This window comes from Capricornis sumatraensis, chromosome 20, assembly GCF_032405125.1.
Source record: "Capricornis sumatraensis isolate serow.1 chromosome 20, serow.2, whole genome shotgun sequence".
Taxonomy (NCBI): domain Eukaryota; kingdom Metazoa; phylum Chordata; class Mammalia; order Artiodactyla; family Bovidae; genus Capricornis; species Capricornis sumatraensis.
The window spans coordinates 15,402,880-15,418,367 of NC_091088.1; the positions used below are offsets into that span (position 1 = coordinate 15,402,880).

The window sequence follows — 15,488 nt, forward strand, 5'->3', positions numbered from 1 at the left end:
GTGGGCCTTTCTTCAGGAGAGAAAGTCACTTGTGCTCCCAGTTTGGAGAGTAAGTCTCTCCCCAGCAGGGGCACTGGGCACTCAGGGATATAGAGAAACTCATGAGTCACTTGGTGACCCCCCATCTGACATTTCCTGGGCTGGCAAAATGACTTAACCATTTCCTCTCCCGAAACCCCAGTTACAGCGGCGGTCCTTTTAGACAGTGGCGCCACGGGTTTAGTTACCACGGACAATTCTGACCATAAAGTCAGTGTCTTGGTCCCCAGTTTTTAAAGTTACCATGGGCTCTCGGGGACCTGATGTCTTTGAACCCTGGCATCCCTATTCAGTCTCTATGTTAGTGAGTTTTGCAACCAGGAGGGGTTTAGTCTCCCTTCTTCCTTCTGGGCACTCATTCTTCCAATGACCATACCCACGGCATCGGGCACATTGATTTGGCTGTAATGGAGCCCGTGGCTTCCGTTGGGACTGGTTGGAGGGCTGTCCTGACCTTGAAGCTGGGGACGTTTCTTTGCTTTAGCGGTGGAAAAGTCTCCAGAAGACTTTCCAAGCTCAGCAGCCAACATTGCAAACCTCTCACCTGTTCTCCTCTGCTTGTCTTTATACCTTTTCTCATATTTCTTTTCTATTTCCGTGTCCCTGTTCTGGAACACCTTACCTGCTATTTCAGTCAGCTGAGAACTAGACATGGATAGAACTCCCTCGGTCTTTTGAAGCTTTCATTTTATGTCAGGATGTGCTTGCGAGATAAATGCTGAATTGATAACTATCTGGGAGCCCGTAGCTTCAGGGTCTATGGGCGTATAGAGTCTGTAGGCCTCACAAAGTCTCTGGTAAAATTTGGAAGGTGACTTGTTTCCCTTCTGAACTATTCCGGCCGGTTTTGACATGTCCATTGGCCTCCGGGCTCCCCTTTTAAGTCTTTGTGTAATCGCCGTCTGGTATCTGTCTAACTGGATTTTTCCTTCTTCGGTATCATAGTCCCAGTTAGGTCTGTCGGTGGGGAGGGCTTGCTCTGTCCAGCTCTCTGGGTTAGCAGTGCCCTCAGGAAGCATCTCCTGTAGCCATTTCCTCGCCTCGGTGATGATCCTATGTCTCTCTTCTGTACTGAAGAGGGATGCTAGTAATTGCATTATCTCGTCCCAGCTTGGTCAGTGAGTGCGGAAAATAGTCTCCATTGGTCTAGCCATGCCCTGGGGTTCCGCCGAGTAAGACGGGGTGTGTTTTTGCCAGTTCAGTATATCGGTTGATGAAAAGGGCTGATAGTAACAGGTTACAGGAGCTTGGTGATAGTTTCCGTCCTCCCCTATCACTGGGGGTTGCTGAGCTTCTCTGAGGGGCATCTGCAAGGATATTCTTTCCTCTGGCTCTTTGGCTGAATGGAGCCTTTGTTTAATTCCAGTGGTTCCTCCCCCTTTGTCCGGGAGTACTTACCAGGAGTGGAGGGTAGAGTTTAGGGAACGCAGTGGCAGCATCCGGGCTGGTAGAGTCCAGTGGGCTCATTGTCCTTCCAGCTGAGGCTGGAGCCTGCCGGGGGTTGGGGGGGTGCGGCTCTACAACCGACGGAGCTGTCAGGACCGTTGAAGAGTCCGGGAGGCTTACCGGTCTCGGGCTGGTTCCTCCGGTGGCCGCGGTGTTACAAGCTGGCAGAACCATCATCCAATACGGCGGTGGTGGAAGCTCATCTCCTTCAGGGTCCTGTAAAATTTCCTCCTCATCCTTGATTACCTTTTGGGCCATCAAGATTTTTCCTTCCCCACCATGAGTGTAAAAATGGGCCCATCTGGGCGGGGCGGGGGGGTTGGGTCTTGGGCTAGTCCCAGCCAAGAGTCTATGTACGGGAACTGGGGTGTCCGGGCTTTCCCGTAACTATAGCATAGACTGCCTTTATGAGATTTAAGTCCATAGTTCCCTCTGGTGGCCAGCCAACTCCCACTGAAGGCCATTTGCCTTCACAAAGGTTACAGAGCCGGCCGGGCGTCATTTTCCTCCCATAGTCTCCATCGAATCCTCTCTTAAAATCCTTAATCATATTCTCCGATACAGTGGCCTTCGACCCGCTTCCTCCCATTTTCTAACCTCTGGACTCCCACGTCCCAGGGCCTTCCCGAGAAGCCAGTCTGCCTGTTTCCACTGGCAGGGAGATGAAGTCACAGCAGACGGGCACCTCCTGGGAGAGGACAGAATACGAGCATGGGGAAATTGATATCCTCTTTCTAAAACCCTGTGGTGCCAGCTCTGCACGTTCCCTAAGATGGTGCGGACGGACCTCCTGACTGGCTTTCTTAAACCCTAAGTTCCCTTTCTTTATCCGTGGCACAGCCTTCGACCTGAGTGCCGAGCAGCTATTGTCGCTAACCTAAACCAGTTTCCTATGCCTCTCCCTTCTGGTCCCTCCCAGGGCGGTGATCAGGCCCCCTCTTCCACCCTATCGGGTGGGCTCCTCCCCGCCTGAGCACTCAGTTCCTTTGCTGCCGTTCACTACCTGCCAAAGCAAAGAAACCCGGCATTGAGAGGCTGAATTCTTCCAGAGGGGCAAGGCACCTTCCCCGCTCTAGGAGATTCAAGCTACAAAGCCTCGGGGTGGCCTCAAATGAGACCTGTCTCCTCAAAGCGAGGAGTTTCCTGGCCAACGCACCAAATGTTATAGCCACGCGTTCCGGGAAACAAACTCACTGAGAAGGACGATGCAGATAGTGGAGTGCGGTGTATTACACCGGCGGCCCAAGGCAGAGTCTCCTCTTAGCCAAGGGCCCCGACCTGCATTTGTGAAAATCTTTTATACCCCATGTGTACGGATCCGAACCCACCACCCCAATTTCCTTGAGACTTACATAAAACAAAGGAAGGGTGAATACAATCACAATAACCCCATTATTCAAGTGTTATCAAGTGTTAGGTGTTTAAACAGTTACTAATCAACAAGTCTGCGGTTACACTCCGATAGATACAGAAAGAATTTATGACCCGTCCGGAGGCAGGGGTGATTAGAGTATGTTTTCTCTCAGGCGATGAGTAGCCTGGATGTGATCGTCAAGATCCCCCTGTCCAGAGGGGGCCCTGTCCTTCTATCGTAGGTTCCATAGGCACTAAGCACAGAGTCCAGAGTCCGCTGAAGAGATGGCCGAGCATGATCAGCATGAACAGGCCTATTCAGACAGGGTCCAGGCCCTATGAATCCCTTCTTCACAACCAGACACGGAGTTCAGACCCAAAGCAAGAAACCAGTCAAGGCTCCTCGCTGCGCCTGCAGCACATCTGACCTTCTCTTCAGGGTCAACAGAGCTGTCCACCCTCGGGCGGTGCTGACACCCCAGTCTGCCGGCGCTGCCCCTCCTCCAGCCCTGCTTCTGCCAGAGCGCTGCTTCCAGCTTCTGCAATACTTTGCCCTGATAAAATAGCTTCTCCAAGCACATGATTTTGCCCCAAATTTACCAGGTAGGAGAGAGAACAAAGCCAGTGGCTTGTGGCTTCTTTACAAAGTTGTTGCTATTTTCCCCTCTCATTTATAACCTAAATGCTGAGACCGGAACTGGGAGGGTAGAGGGAGGGGCGGGGACACGTGTCTTCTCTGGCCTCTGTCTGCCCCTCCGGTGCTGGCCCATGAAGGCCCTCTGACAGGCAGCAGGACAGGTCCAAGCTGCTGTCTGGCCTGGGTTCAGTGTGAAGGAAGCAGGACCATGTCTCTCAAATGACACCGCTTTCTTGGCGTGGCTCACGGAAGACTTTTCAGCCTTCCGCTGGGTGTGTGGGCAGGAGCAGGGACAGCCAACACACGGAGCGCGGTGTCCGCGGTTCAGTGCCAGGCCGTCCCCTTCACACTCGGAGCCCCAGCCCAGTTAGTCTCTGCTCTGGACAGCTCGGCTTGACGGGGTCCTGGGTGGCTTCCCTGGGGACAAGCCTTGTGACTCAGATCAGTGTGGAGGAGCTTCACTGGGGAGGGGTGTCTGCATCCACACAGAGACGAGGACAGCGGGAGGGCAGTGGGAGGAGAGGAGCCGAGGAGTGAGGACCGCAGTCAGGGAGGCTCAGCCAGCCTGGGGCCTGCGGGCAGTCTAGGTGCTGTGGGCGTGCTCCCGCGGAGGCCAGGGAGTGGGCTCTACATACGACTTACCAAAACCGCGTCGCTTCCTGCCACACGATCTCCACATCAGCTAGAAGTGGGAATGGAGTCCGTGAAAACACACCGTTATGAAATGTCCTGAGAAGCAAACGTATACAGACAGGTATACAGACAGGAATCAGACTCACGGTTGCCAGCAGCTGGGGTGCAGAATAGGGGAGTGAGTGAGCATACAGGCCGAGGCTGATGGAAGTGTTCTAAAATTAGTTTGTGATGATTGCACAACTCAGTAAACTTCCTGATAATTAGTGCATTGCACCCTTATGATGGGTGACTGTAAAGGTATGTAAATTGTACTGAGATAATAGTAATATATTAAACATATTGTGGGGAGGAAGGAGGTAGAGGGGTTCCAGCCAGGGAGAGTTGAACCTGACTCTCCTTTCCCCAAATTAAAGCTCAGATTTGCATTTTAGGAGGAATTTCAGAAGCTGTGAAGACAGGATTTGAAAAAGAAAGAAATTCAACAAACATTTCTTTATCTCTTAAAACCTGTTTCTCACATAGAAGCCAGCATGAAATATGTGTGTGTCTATTTTAATTGTAAGTGGGCTCATGTCATTCTTCAGCTTAAATCCTTCCCACATAAACAAATAAAAACACCTTCCCATGACTCATGTTTCACGCAGAGTTAAAGCCTCATTCCTCTCAACTGTCTGCATAGCTGGCCATCCAGGATCCAGATTCCCTTTACCGGCTCCTTGGGCTGTCTCCTCTGCTCCCCCAGGCCATGCAGGCTGCCTCCCTGCAGCTCACAAGTGCCAGGGTTCCTGCTGCTGGCAGTCCCTGTGCCCACATGGCATCTTCCTTCCTTCATCCTGCAAGGCCACCTTCCCAGTGGCCCCTTCCCCTCTAGAAGGTCAACTCCACGCCTCTGCTCACTCAGCCCTTTCTGCCTGTCTGTCCTCCAGGACCATGTTTACTGTCTGTCTCCTTCCTCCAGAATGAGAGTGCAGGAGGGCAAGGGACCTCTCTCTCTCCTGCACTGCACTATCCCAGATGCCAAGAATTACTCCTGCCAGGAAGCAAGGGACCCATAGAGAGTTTTTGAGGAAATGAATGAATATAAATCTACTCTTCCTCTCCTTGTTAATTCCTCAACCTTCCTGCCTTCCTTCTTCCCTTGGCCTCCACCCTCCCCTCTCTTCCCCGGCCCCTCCCGTGTTCATCACAGTTGTGGGGACCTCCCCTCTATTTCTAAGGTGCTCTTTGGGACTGTGTGATGTGATGCCCCCAGGTAGCATGAAACTTGCTTTTAATGCACTGCCAGTTTCTCCCAAGATCGAGAAGTAGGGAGGGAAGCAAATGAGACTGTAAACCCCAATGCCCTGTGACGGAGAGACACGGGCCTGGGTCAGCCCACGGGAGACAAAGGATGTTTATGTCAGGGTGACAATCCCCTGTAATAGAAGGTAGCATGAGTGAGCCTCCCCGAGGACACAGCTCTGCCCATTTGACTTACACAAGGTTGGATGAGGCTGCTGTAGGCCTCCGGCCATTCCAGGCTCAAAGACCGGACAGATTATTGGTCACCGACTGCAGGGTTGTAGGGAGGGTCCCATGGGAGGCACATGACTAGTCTCTCACTTTCCTTTGCACGCCCCGTGTGTGTGTGTGTGTGTGTGTGTGTGTGTGTGTGTGTGTGTGTGACGCTGTCTGATGGATTCTGAATGTGTGTGAACATGTGCCCATGTGCGTAAGTGTTTGTATTTGGGGAGAGAGAACTTTGATGTCAGTGTGCATGTGCCTGGTGGTCTGGAAAGCTGGAAGTGGCTGCATGTCTGCAAGTGTCTCTTTAAGGTCTGGCACCAGGCCACTCTCAGCTGACTAACTCACACCTAAAGGGCACTGAGCGCCTCTCTCTATCTCCTCACCTCCACAGTCCAGCATGAATAAGACCATCCTTCACACTGTGCTGTTCTTTAGAGAGTGCAGACCACCTCCATGTGCCGTTTCTCATTTCATTCTGATAACTGAGAACACAAGCCCATTATCCTCGTTTACAGATGAGAACCCCCTCTTAACCCCTCTGAGGCTGATTTCGCTCCTGATCCGCTCACTTCCCTCCTCCCTCGGGCATGCGCCTCCCCCTGGGGTCACCTCCATTCTATGTCTTCATTCACCCAGTGCTGTGGCTGCCTTCCTCTCAGTCCAGCACCCTTCCTGGTTTCCCCTTGTACTGACCAACTTCTTCCCATTTCTTCCCTTTCCATCCATACCAAAATCCTTGCTTCCTCTGACACTGGACCCTGTTTAACACTGCTAAAAGTTGCTCTTCCTAAAGTCATCAGTTACCTGCTCATCCTCAAATCCAGCAGCCCTCTTACAGTATTCAGCCTGTTGGAGGGGATGCCTGCATTGTGTAACACGGCTATGCACTCCCTCTTTTTCCAACTAGCCTTTCTGTGGCCTTTGCTGGCCTTTTAGAGACCCGCTGGATGATTGAGTCCCTCCCTTTTCCCTCTCCACATGATCTGGAGAGTGTCAGCTTCTCCTTCACATCTAACCACTCTCGTTCGTGAGCGACTGTGACATTTCTGGTCCTCATTCATCCTTCCCTCCTGAGTGCAACTACTGATGTTTATACAGCCTCTAGGAATCTATGTTGGGTACCCTCAAAGTCAACAAGTCACCAATACCCAGCATCTGTGCCCAGAACTGCCTTTCCCCTCTTTATCCTCTATCTTGTGTTGGCTGACATAAAAAAAAGAGAGGCACAACCTAAAAGTGGAGAGGTATGCTTTGTATGGTGGATATTCCTAGGACTTCAAGCCCGGAAGACAGCATCTCGTGTAAAGGCTGAGAAAACTGTTCGGAGGGAAGCCAGGATATAGAGGAGTTTTTGCAACAGCACCAGATAGCTAGAACTAAAGGTTAGTGTTAATAAAAGAAAACTAGACATCTCGAGTTAAGGAATTTGGTGCTTCTCTATGTATGAGAACCTGCATAGACGTGGGCTCACTGAGATCGTCCCTCTGAAATGCTCCTCTTCCACTGGGGGCCAGTGTCCCGTGTTTTCTCACCCTGAGTTTTCCTCACGCTGTGCCATCCAAGTGACTGCAATATGCCGGCTAGATGCCTTGTTTCTGGATATCGCAGGCAGTGTTTTACCCTTCACTTGGTAATGGCAGCACCAGAAGACAGGGAGCTGTAACAGCCTCTTCTTTAGCATAGTGTTCTCTTCTTTCCCACACCTCTGTCTGTTCTTCCAGAAACATCTCTTGAATTAGTCACATACTTCACTGCTTCTATCTTGTCTTTCCTTGAGGTTATGGTCACATCATGGTGCATTCAAAGGCTTCACACAATGGACTGACAAATACAAACACACATCATGAGCCTAGATATGCCCATGGTATCCTGCTGCTGCTGCTGCTGCTGCTGCAGTTAAGTCGCTTCAGTCGTGTCCAACTCTATGCGACCCCCATAGACGGCTGCCCACCAGGCTCCCCCATCCCTGGGATTCTCCAGGCAAGAATACTGGAGTGGGTTGCCATTTCCTTCTCCAACGCATGAAAGTGAAAAGTCAAAGTGAAGTCGCTCAGTCTTGTCCAACTCTTAGCGACCTCATGGACTGCAGCCCACCAGGCTCCTCCATCCATGGGATTTTCCAGGCAAGAGCACTGGAATGGGGTGCCATTGCCTTCTCTGATGGTATCTTGATTGTCAGTCAAATCAGATGCTATGGCTCCTCCATGGTCCCAGTCACAGAGAGTCACTTGGCTTCAGAGCACACAGACAAACTCATTAGCACAGACCTGACCAGAGGTGAACATTTGTCGACAAACACATAGTTAGTAGATACACGCATAAATCACAGACGAAGACAGATAGATATATGCATAAATCACAAACAAACACAGAGGAGAAACCACAGTCGTGGACCAGCTTTGTTTTGCTGTTGTTGCAGTCCTTGCCACGGTAAGGTAAATAAGTTAAGAGTTGGAAGAAAAAGGATGCTCTGCGTACCACGGTGGGCTCAGAGTCCAGCGCACATGGAGGCTTCTCCATAATCAGTGGGTCACTCCCCACCCCTCCCTTCCAGAAGCTGTTTCCTAACCTGAGACTCAGAGCCTCCTGCTTCTCTTCAAAGGCACTTTAGGCCCAGGGGTTCACACCGTTATTACTACCAAGCTTCAAGGATGTGAGAGTTGAGGAAACGCACTGGCAGCTGTGGGCTTCAGTAGCTGGTGGGCTAGGAGGACACCAGAGGCAGGAATGGGGACTTAGGAACCTGACCACTCTGGTCACCCAGCAGGACAAAAAGTGCCACCCGTTCACAGGCTCACGAACACCAATGAGTTCTTTATGGTAAGCAAGGGAAGGTTTGTTGCTGACAGTGAGTATGCTTTTCATTACTTTAGATACATTTTCACATATCATCATAATGGAGACTTACTTTTGCTCTCTTATAGAGCAGAATCACTAATCCCCTACATTTGCATAAGACTTTAAATCTTTTCCAACTGCTTTCCTAGGCTTTCTTTCATATAAACCTCAAGATTTTTTATTGTAAATAAGAGTCATATATTGCACATATTTTGCATTATTTTACATGTTTTCTGTTCTTTGCCTAGTCCCTAATAAGCCAACAGAATCTTTGTCGGTGTTATATATCAATGTTTTATGAATATAATCCAGTTCGTTGTTCATCGTCTTCTCAGCGTCCCATTCTCTCTCTCTTCCTCTGCTGTTTTCTGCATGATTGGGTTTGATTGCTTTAGTTAGTTAGTGAGTTGGTGTGTCAGTGGTTTTTTGTTGTTTTCACCCTTCTGAGTCTTTCTGCTGTCTTTTATGTACGCATGCTCTAGATTTCTGTCTTTGCTTGCATAGTGAGTCTTTGATCTTCTTAGAAATCAAGCAGTCTTCTATTTGGACTTATTCACTGAGGTTTGAATATCATTCTTCTATGTTCAATATAGCTTATATAAATTAGAGGGCAACCAATACGGTATTCTATATTTTCCTACATGTGTTACTTACATATTCTGTCTGCTGGCTAGGTGAATTGGAGCAGTTTCTATAACCTCTTGTAACTGGATATTCCTCATTAGTTAGGGAGGGCTAAGAGTTACTTGAGAAGTTTATTACAAATATCAGCAAAGTCACATGTAAAGTGCTAGCACACGTTCCAACACATGTTTAATGGACTGTTGTTATGAAAGTAGTAGTTTGTGGCTGTGATTGTGGAAGCAATCAAATGATGATCACAGCGGTTAGAACATGTCTTCACCACTGCCTTATGGTGACGACCTAGGAGTGTCTTCTGCCGATGGACCCAAATTTAACCCTGTCCTGAAACTGAGCATTCAAGCGGTTTGCCGCTTTTGCTCTTTATAAATGTCTCACTAAACATCTTCCTGCTTTCAGCTTTTCATTTTTCCTCTTTTGAATTTAGCATTTGAATACTCCTAGGAGTGAAATGATAGAGTGTATAGAGTATAACGTGAGGGGATATGTACGTTTGTAAGGTTCTTGATAAATAAATACTGCCTGATCACTTTCTGTAAGAATAACATCAGTTTATACTCCAAACAAAATCAAGAGAAAGACTTTATAGAAGCTTTCGTAGCCTTTGCTGGTGTTGTTTCCTATTTGACTTTTCTTATATAGAGTTTCCATTAAAATGGTTACACATATGTGTGTGTGTATACTTAGGTGTATATATATCACTGTCGTATGATATATACATGTAGACTCACACACATTTTATGAAGCATGGGTCAGTGATGGTATTTAAATATCATTTGCCACATGATTTTCATAGGAGCCTATTATCCAAAGTTTGAGGTGCTTACTTTTGGTACTAACTCAGATGCTTACTTTTAGTTATAGCCCTTTACCACCCGTCTAGCCTTTTCTTATCTCTCTTTCAATAAGAGGAAACCTGACACCCACCTAAGTTTCCAGCTCAAATTTTATAACATCATTGGTCTCAATGTTTATTTTTATGCTTTTCTATTTTTCATGAGAAGCCATACTAGTAGTGTATTTAAAATAATGACACATGTTCCTTTTTTTGCAGCCGTTTATTTAACTTAAAAGGTGAGTTACAGATAGGCCAGAAATTCTCACAGTATTGTTCCAGTGATTGAAATTTGCGACACACTGTGTAGGACGTGAGTTCCAGGAGTAGACCCACTAATAAAAACAAATGGCCTTTGAAAGAACATCGACCAACATTCTCCATAATGCCGGACATAGTTTGGATGTTGAGATTGTTCTTCATCCCTTTCACTTGTGAATGTGAGGACCACACAGTTGACCATGAGGAGAGTCACTTTTGTATCCAGCAAAAGTTCTGTGGGTTAGTGACCAAGCAAGTCATCTCCTCACTTGGCAGGTTAAGAAAGGGAATCACAGCACTGAAGTATACATAAATCAAGACTGACATTGTGAATAGAATGATTCTGAAGATGGGATTAAATAGCTTAATGATAGTCATTGTGAATCACAATGTCAGCTTTAGTATAATTCTAATGATGTACTTGCTAACTCTAATGAGGTTTGATAGAATAAAATTAACAATGTCCAAACAGCTGTATGCTTTCACAACAAAGGAGCCATATCTCAGAGCAGACTGATACATCTTCTCTGTGGGGGATTTTAGTCAATTGATTTGTTTTTTTGTCTTTTAGGATATATTTAAATTTGCAAGAACTTCACCTGTCCCAAGACAAAAGAGGTCCATTGTGGTATCTCCCATTTTAATTCCAGAGAATCAGAGACAACCTTTCCCAAGAGATGTTGGCAAGGTAAGTCAGACAAAGACCAATGCCAGAGAGCATGTTTTTATTATGAGATGAGCATACATGAGGCAAACTGACTGTGACTGGCTTAGCAACCAGCAGGAATTGGCCTCAGTTCCTCTATAGTCAGAGGCCAAAGGGTGTTGCCAAGAAAAGAATGTCAAAAGGTCATGAAAAAGGGATTAAGAAAAAAAGTAACACGTTTGAATGTCATGATTTGAAGATCAGCATGGTAGGTAAAGATGCGATAGTTGTGACATGAGGGTGTCGTTGGTTAAGAAATAGACTCACGGCTTTTGTATACAATGTCCAGGCCATCAGCCAGGTAAGTCCCCTTAGTATAGCAGTATGATGATATGTGTCATTTTATTTAGATCCTAGTTTTCAAATGTGTAGGTCCAGGAACACTCTTGGGGCAGCTCTCTAAAAACAAAATCACATCAAAGCAATTAAACCACACTAACCAGATTGAGCAAGCGCCATTGAATGAATCCGAGCAACTGCTTTTCCATGAAGAAATATTTACTGCTAAATAGGCAGAAATACTGATGTTGCCTGGTCAACACATCGTCTCCCGTCAGGAAAACCGACACGGAGCATCGAATTTTAACCAGTGCATGTGTTTCAGGGACCTTGGAATTGGAACAGTGGTGGTTAGTGGAGTGGATGATCCGAGTGGCTGGTGCTGTTGGACGGTTTATCTGTTTGTTGAATAGAAGTGGTATGGAGGTGGGAAAGAATGAGGCGTGTCTGAGAAGATATGTCTGGTTGGCTGCAGTGTAGTAAGCAAGGAGGAGAGTCACACAAGTTGAAGTCAGAAAGGTTGGCCTGTCATGTGGGCCTTGGAGATGATGGTCACGAGTAGGGTTTTCATTGTGCACGCAGCTGGAAACCACTGGAAACCCTCCCAGGTACGCGTGCATCTGTACGTTTGAATTCTCTGGCTGCCTTGTACGGAATGATCTGTGGGAGCAGGATGTAGGGAGGAGTGGACACAAAGAAAGAGCCAAGAAGGAGGTTTTACAGTGACCTACGCAAGAGGTTGGGGTGACTTGAATTATTAGAAATCTATCTCTATTGTAAACTAGAAGCATGAATAATTCAGTATCCTGATAATAGCCATGCTTATGATTTAAACTATCACTGTGCCGAATATGTCTTTCTTTAAGCAAAATCTTGCCAGGTTTCCAGGATATGTTGCAAAGGGAAGCAGAGCTGTTGCAAGTGGGCAGTGACAGGGCTGGAGAGCGCTGGCCCTTAGGGCAACACAAGCCTCTGTGGTGGCCTTTGTGAGAGTTCCCTGGAGCCAAGGGGCCAGAGTCCTCAAATCTGCAAGCTTTTTTTACCCCCAGAAAGTTTGAGACACAAGTTTCATCCTTGTTCTGTAGTTTCTCTTCATGTACACTTAGTGTTTTCAACCCGTGCTATGGCAGGATGGGATAGAAGGCACGTCGAGTAAGCAGCCAGGTGCTGCTGGTGCTGCTGGTCCATAGCTCTTGAAGGCTAAACCAATCCTGCTTCAAGAGCTGTGGACCGCAACACAGCATCACCTGGCTGCTTGCTCAATGTGCCTTTTCTCCCATCCCGCCACAGCACCATGGAAACAAAAACGCTTGGGATGGAGCCAGAAACCTGTTTTTTTTCTTACCTTCCAAGTGATTCAGTTATGCACACTCAAGTTTATGGAGGTCCAATCTAAAACACTTTCTCCTCCTCTGCCTACCACTACACTGTAATACTTTCAGTAGTGGAATTTCAGTTAGTTTATTATAGCATTCAGAGAAGGCAATGGCACCCCACTCCAGTACTCCTGCCTGGGAAATTCCATGGGTGGAGGAGCCTGGTAGGCTGCAGTCCATGGGGTCGCAGAGAGTCGGGCACGACTGAGCGACTTCACTTTCACTTTTCACTTTCACACATTGGAGAAGGAGATGGCAACCCACTCCAGCATTCTTGCCTGGAGAATCCCAGGGACAGGGGAGCCTGGTGGGCTACCGTCTATGGGGTCGCACAGAGTCAGACACGACTGAAGTGACTTAGCAGCAGCAGCATTATAGCATTAAATAGTTTACAAGGGTGAATTTTCACATCTCAGTTGTCTGAAAATGTGGTTGTTCTGGTGCAGTTATTACTAACACCACCTATCCCCTTAAACCTGTCCAGCATTAGACAATAAATTTTTTGTGGTCATCCTAAAGCTTCCTTCAACCCCATGCATTCATCCTGATTATATTTAGGGAGTTTTCACAAGACCCTTTCTTTGAGATCAATAAATATGCAGCTAAGGACACTCTTCTGCATGGTTTCTTACTTATTACAGCCTCAAAACACTTTATTTTTCTAGCCAAAGACATCTCTCCTCAGCCCCTATGTTTCTGCCCATGTGGGCTTTCAACCTGGATTCTCTACAAACAACAGCTTTTCCAAGTGCCGTAGTCTAGGAACATCATAATGGTGTGAAAGCCTCCCAAACCTCCAGATGGCTTTTACACAATAACTGCACTGCCTTGCAAAAATTATGTATTTGTCCATGCTTCTTAGGCCTTTGAAAGGACATATTTTCCTCTCTGTGTCTGCTTGTTTTTACTCATTCCTCTTATTCTTTTCTTTATATCTTGTATCCTATCCTAATCAGTTCCACCAACAGCTGACGAGCAAGGCTCTGTCGAGCTGTGGGAGGGTGTGGGAGTCTTCACAAATACTGGGCAGGCTGGGAGAAGGGAAAGGAGAAAGGAGAGGCTAGGCTCTGGCCTCCACACATCACCACTCCCATCCACCCAAACTCTCCAAGTCAGGCAGCTCTAACTTTATAAATACTATATATCAGATTTTAGTGTAGAATGCCATTTGAAGAAGAGATTCTGTGGGCATAAAGTATAAAGACAGTTGTCTTACTCTGGGTTTCCTCAGACAAGAATTCAAATGCAAGTCTTTTCTGTACCAGTAATACTGGTAAGGACCTCCCAGGTGGCTCCATGGTAAGGGAATCCACCTGCCAAGCAGGAAACATGGGTTTGATCCTTGGAATGGGAAGATGCCCTGGAGAAATAAATGGCACCCCACCCTGGTATTCTTGCCTGGGAAATCCCATGGACAGAGGAACCTGGCAGGCTACAGTCCTTGGGGCTGCAAAAGTTGGACACGACTTAGTGACTAAACAGCAACAGCAGCAGCAATACAGGTAAGGGAGTGAAGGAGTGCAGCGGGTAAGGGACGGCAGGCAGCTGAGAGCAGCCCGTGGCGAAGCCTGTTTGCCTCTGCGGTGGACTGGACTGCAGTCCCATGGAGAAAGGCCAGGAAACCATGTCAAGCACACTGTCAGGGTCATCCTGGCTGTGAGGGCGGGAGTTGGGCATTTATATACCAACCCTGTCAGTCTGGTTGAGGGCTGCTCCCAGAGGTGTAAATCCCTCAGCGCCTCTGCTGTGCCCTGTGCTCTGTGCCAATGGGCCTCTGAAGCCTGGAGGAGAGCCTTTAGGCATCGCAGCAGCTGGAAGTCCGCTGGTGTGCACTGAAAAGGTGGGGTCCAAGGTGAAGTCCAAGGGACGAGGACTGGGCACTGATGAATTCTGCTCCATCACTGAACTTGCCTTAAACACTTCTGCTTTGCAGGCTAGGCTTTCTCTGTCTTTGTCTCATCCCCTGTTTCCAGCTCATTTCTCAACTAACTTTCTTATGCCCCATGCCTCTGAAGCCACTGCACTTGCCCCTCTCCACTAATAAGTACTGGCTACATACCAGCAGCAAAAACCTCTGAAATTCAACCCAATTCATATCAACAAGTATGTATTCCACATCTGCTGTTTACAAGGCACTGTGCACAAGGCTGCTAATGTAATGGCAAGGGAAACAGTCCTTGACCTCACAGGATTAGAGATGAGTAGAAAAAGTCATCAAAATTCTTTGTCACAGTAGAGTGTAACCACTTTTCATCTATTGTGTTGAATTTTCATTAAAAAGGAAAAACAAAAACATGAGGCTCATCCTCCAAGGTGCCAAACGAGGCTCTGGGTATGCTGTGACCTGTCCGAGATTCAGTCAGTTCAGTCACTCAGTCGTGTCTGATTCTGTGCGACGCCATGGACTGCAGCGTCTCAGGCTTCCCTGTCCATCACCAACTCCTGGAGCTTGCTCATTTGGCACCTTGAAGGATGACCTGTCCACAGTCACATGCTTAATGGCAGAGGCAGGCTCTGTGCCAGCTCTTGGACATTTCACAGTCTATGCTCCTACCAGTGGGCTCACGGCTACTCAGTGCAATCATATCCTTGCTGAGAATTACTTTCTTTAAAATATCATTAAAACTAACCTTAATTCCTTGAAATGTACCAGAAAATGAGATGATTAGAGGGGCAGGTCAATGGATAGATAAATGACAAAGCAAGTATAGGAAAATGTTAATGGTGGACTCTAGGTGGTGAGCGCAGTTGATCACTGTGAACATCTTTCAACTTTCCTATGTGTTTGGAAATGTCATACTATTGTGTTGGGAAAGATTCAGGTCAGTTCAGTTGCTCAGTTGTGTCTGATTCTTTGCAACCCCATGAATTATAGCACACCAGGCCGCCATGTCCATCACCAACTCCCGGAGTTCACTCAAACCCACATCCATC

The 15,488-nt window shown here is 47.5% G+C and overlaps 1 protein-coding gene across 1 annotated transcript in view; it reads left to right on the forward strand.

Moving 5' to 3' along the window:
• The window catches only part of CDH13 (cadherin 13), a 1,023,138-nt gene that overhangs the window by 453,852 nt on the left and 553,798 nt on the right, over positions 1 to 15,488 (forward strand). The window contains exon 4 of the mRNA XM_068992038.1: positions 10,765 to 10,881. Within this exon, the coding sequence (XP_068848139.1) occupies positions 10,765 to 10,881 (117 nt within the window). The remainder of the gene's footprint in view (positions 1 to 10,764; positions 10,882 to 15,488) is intronic.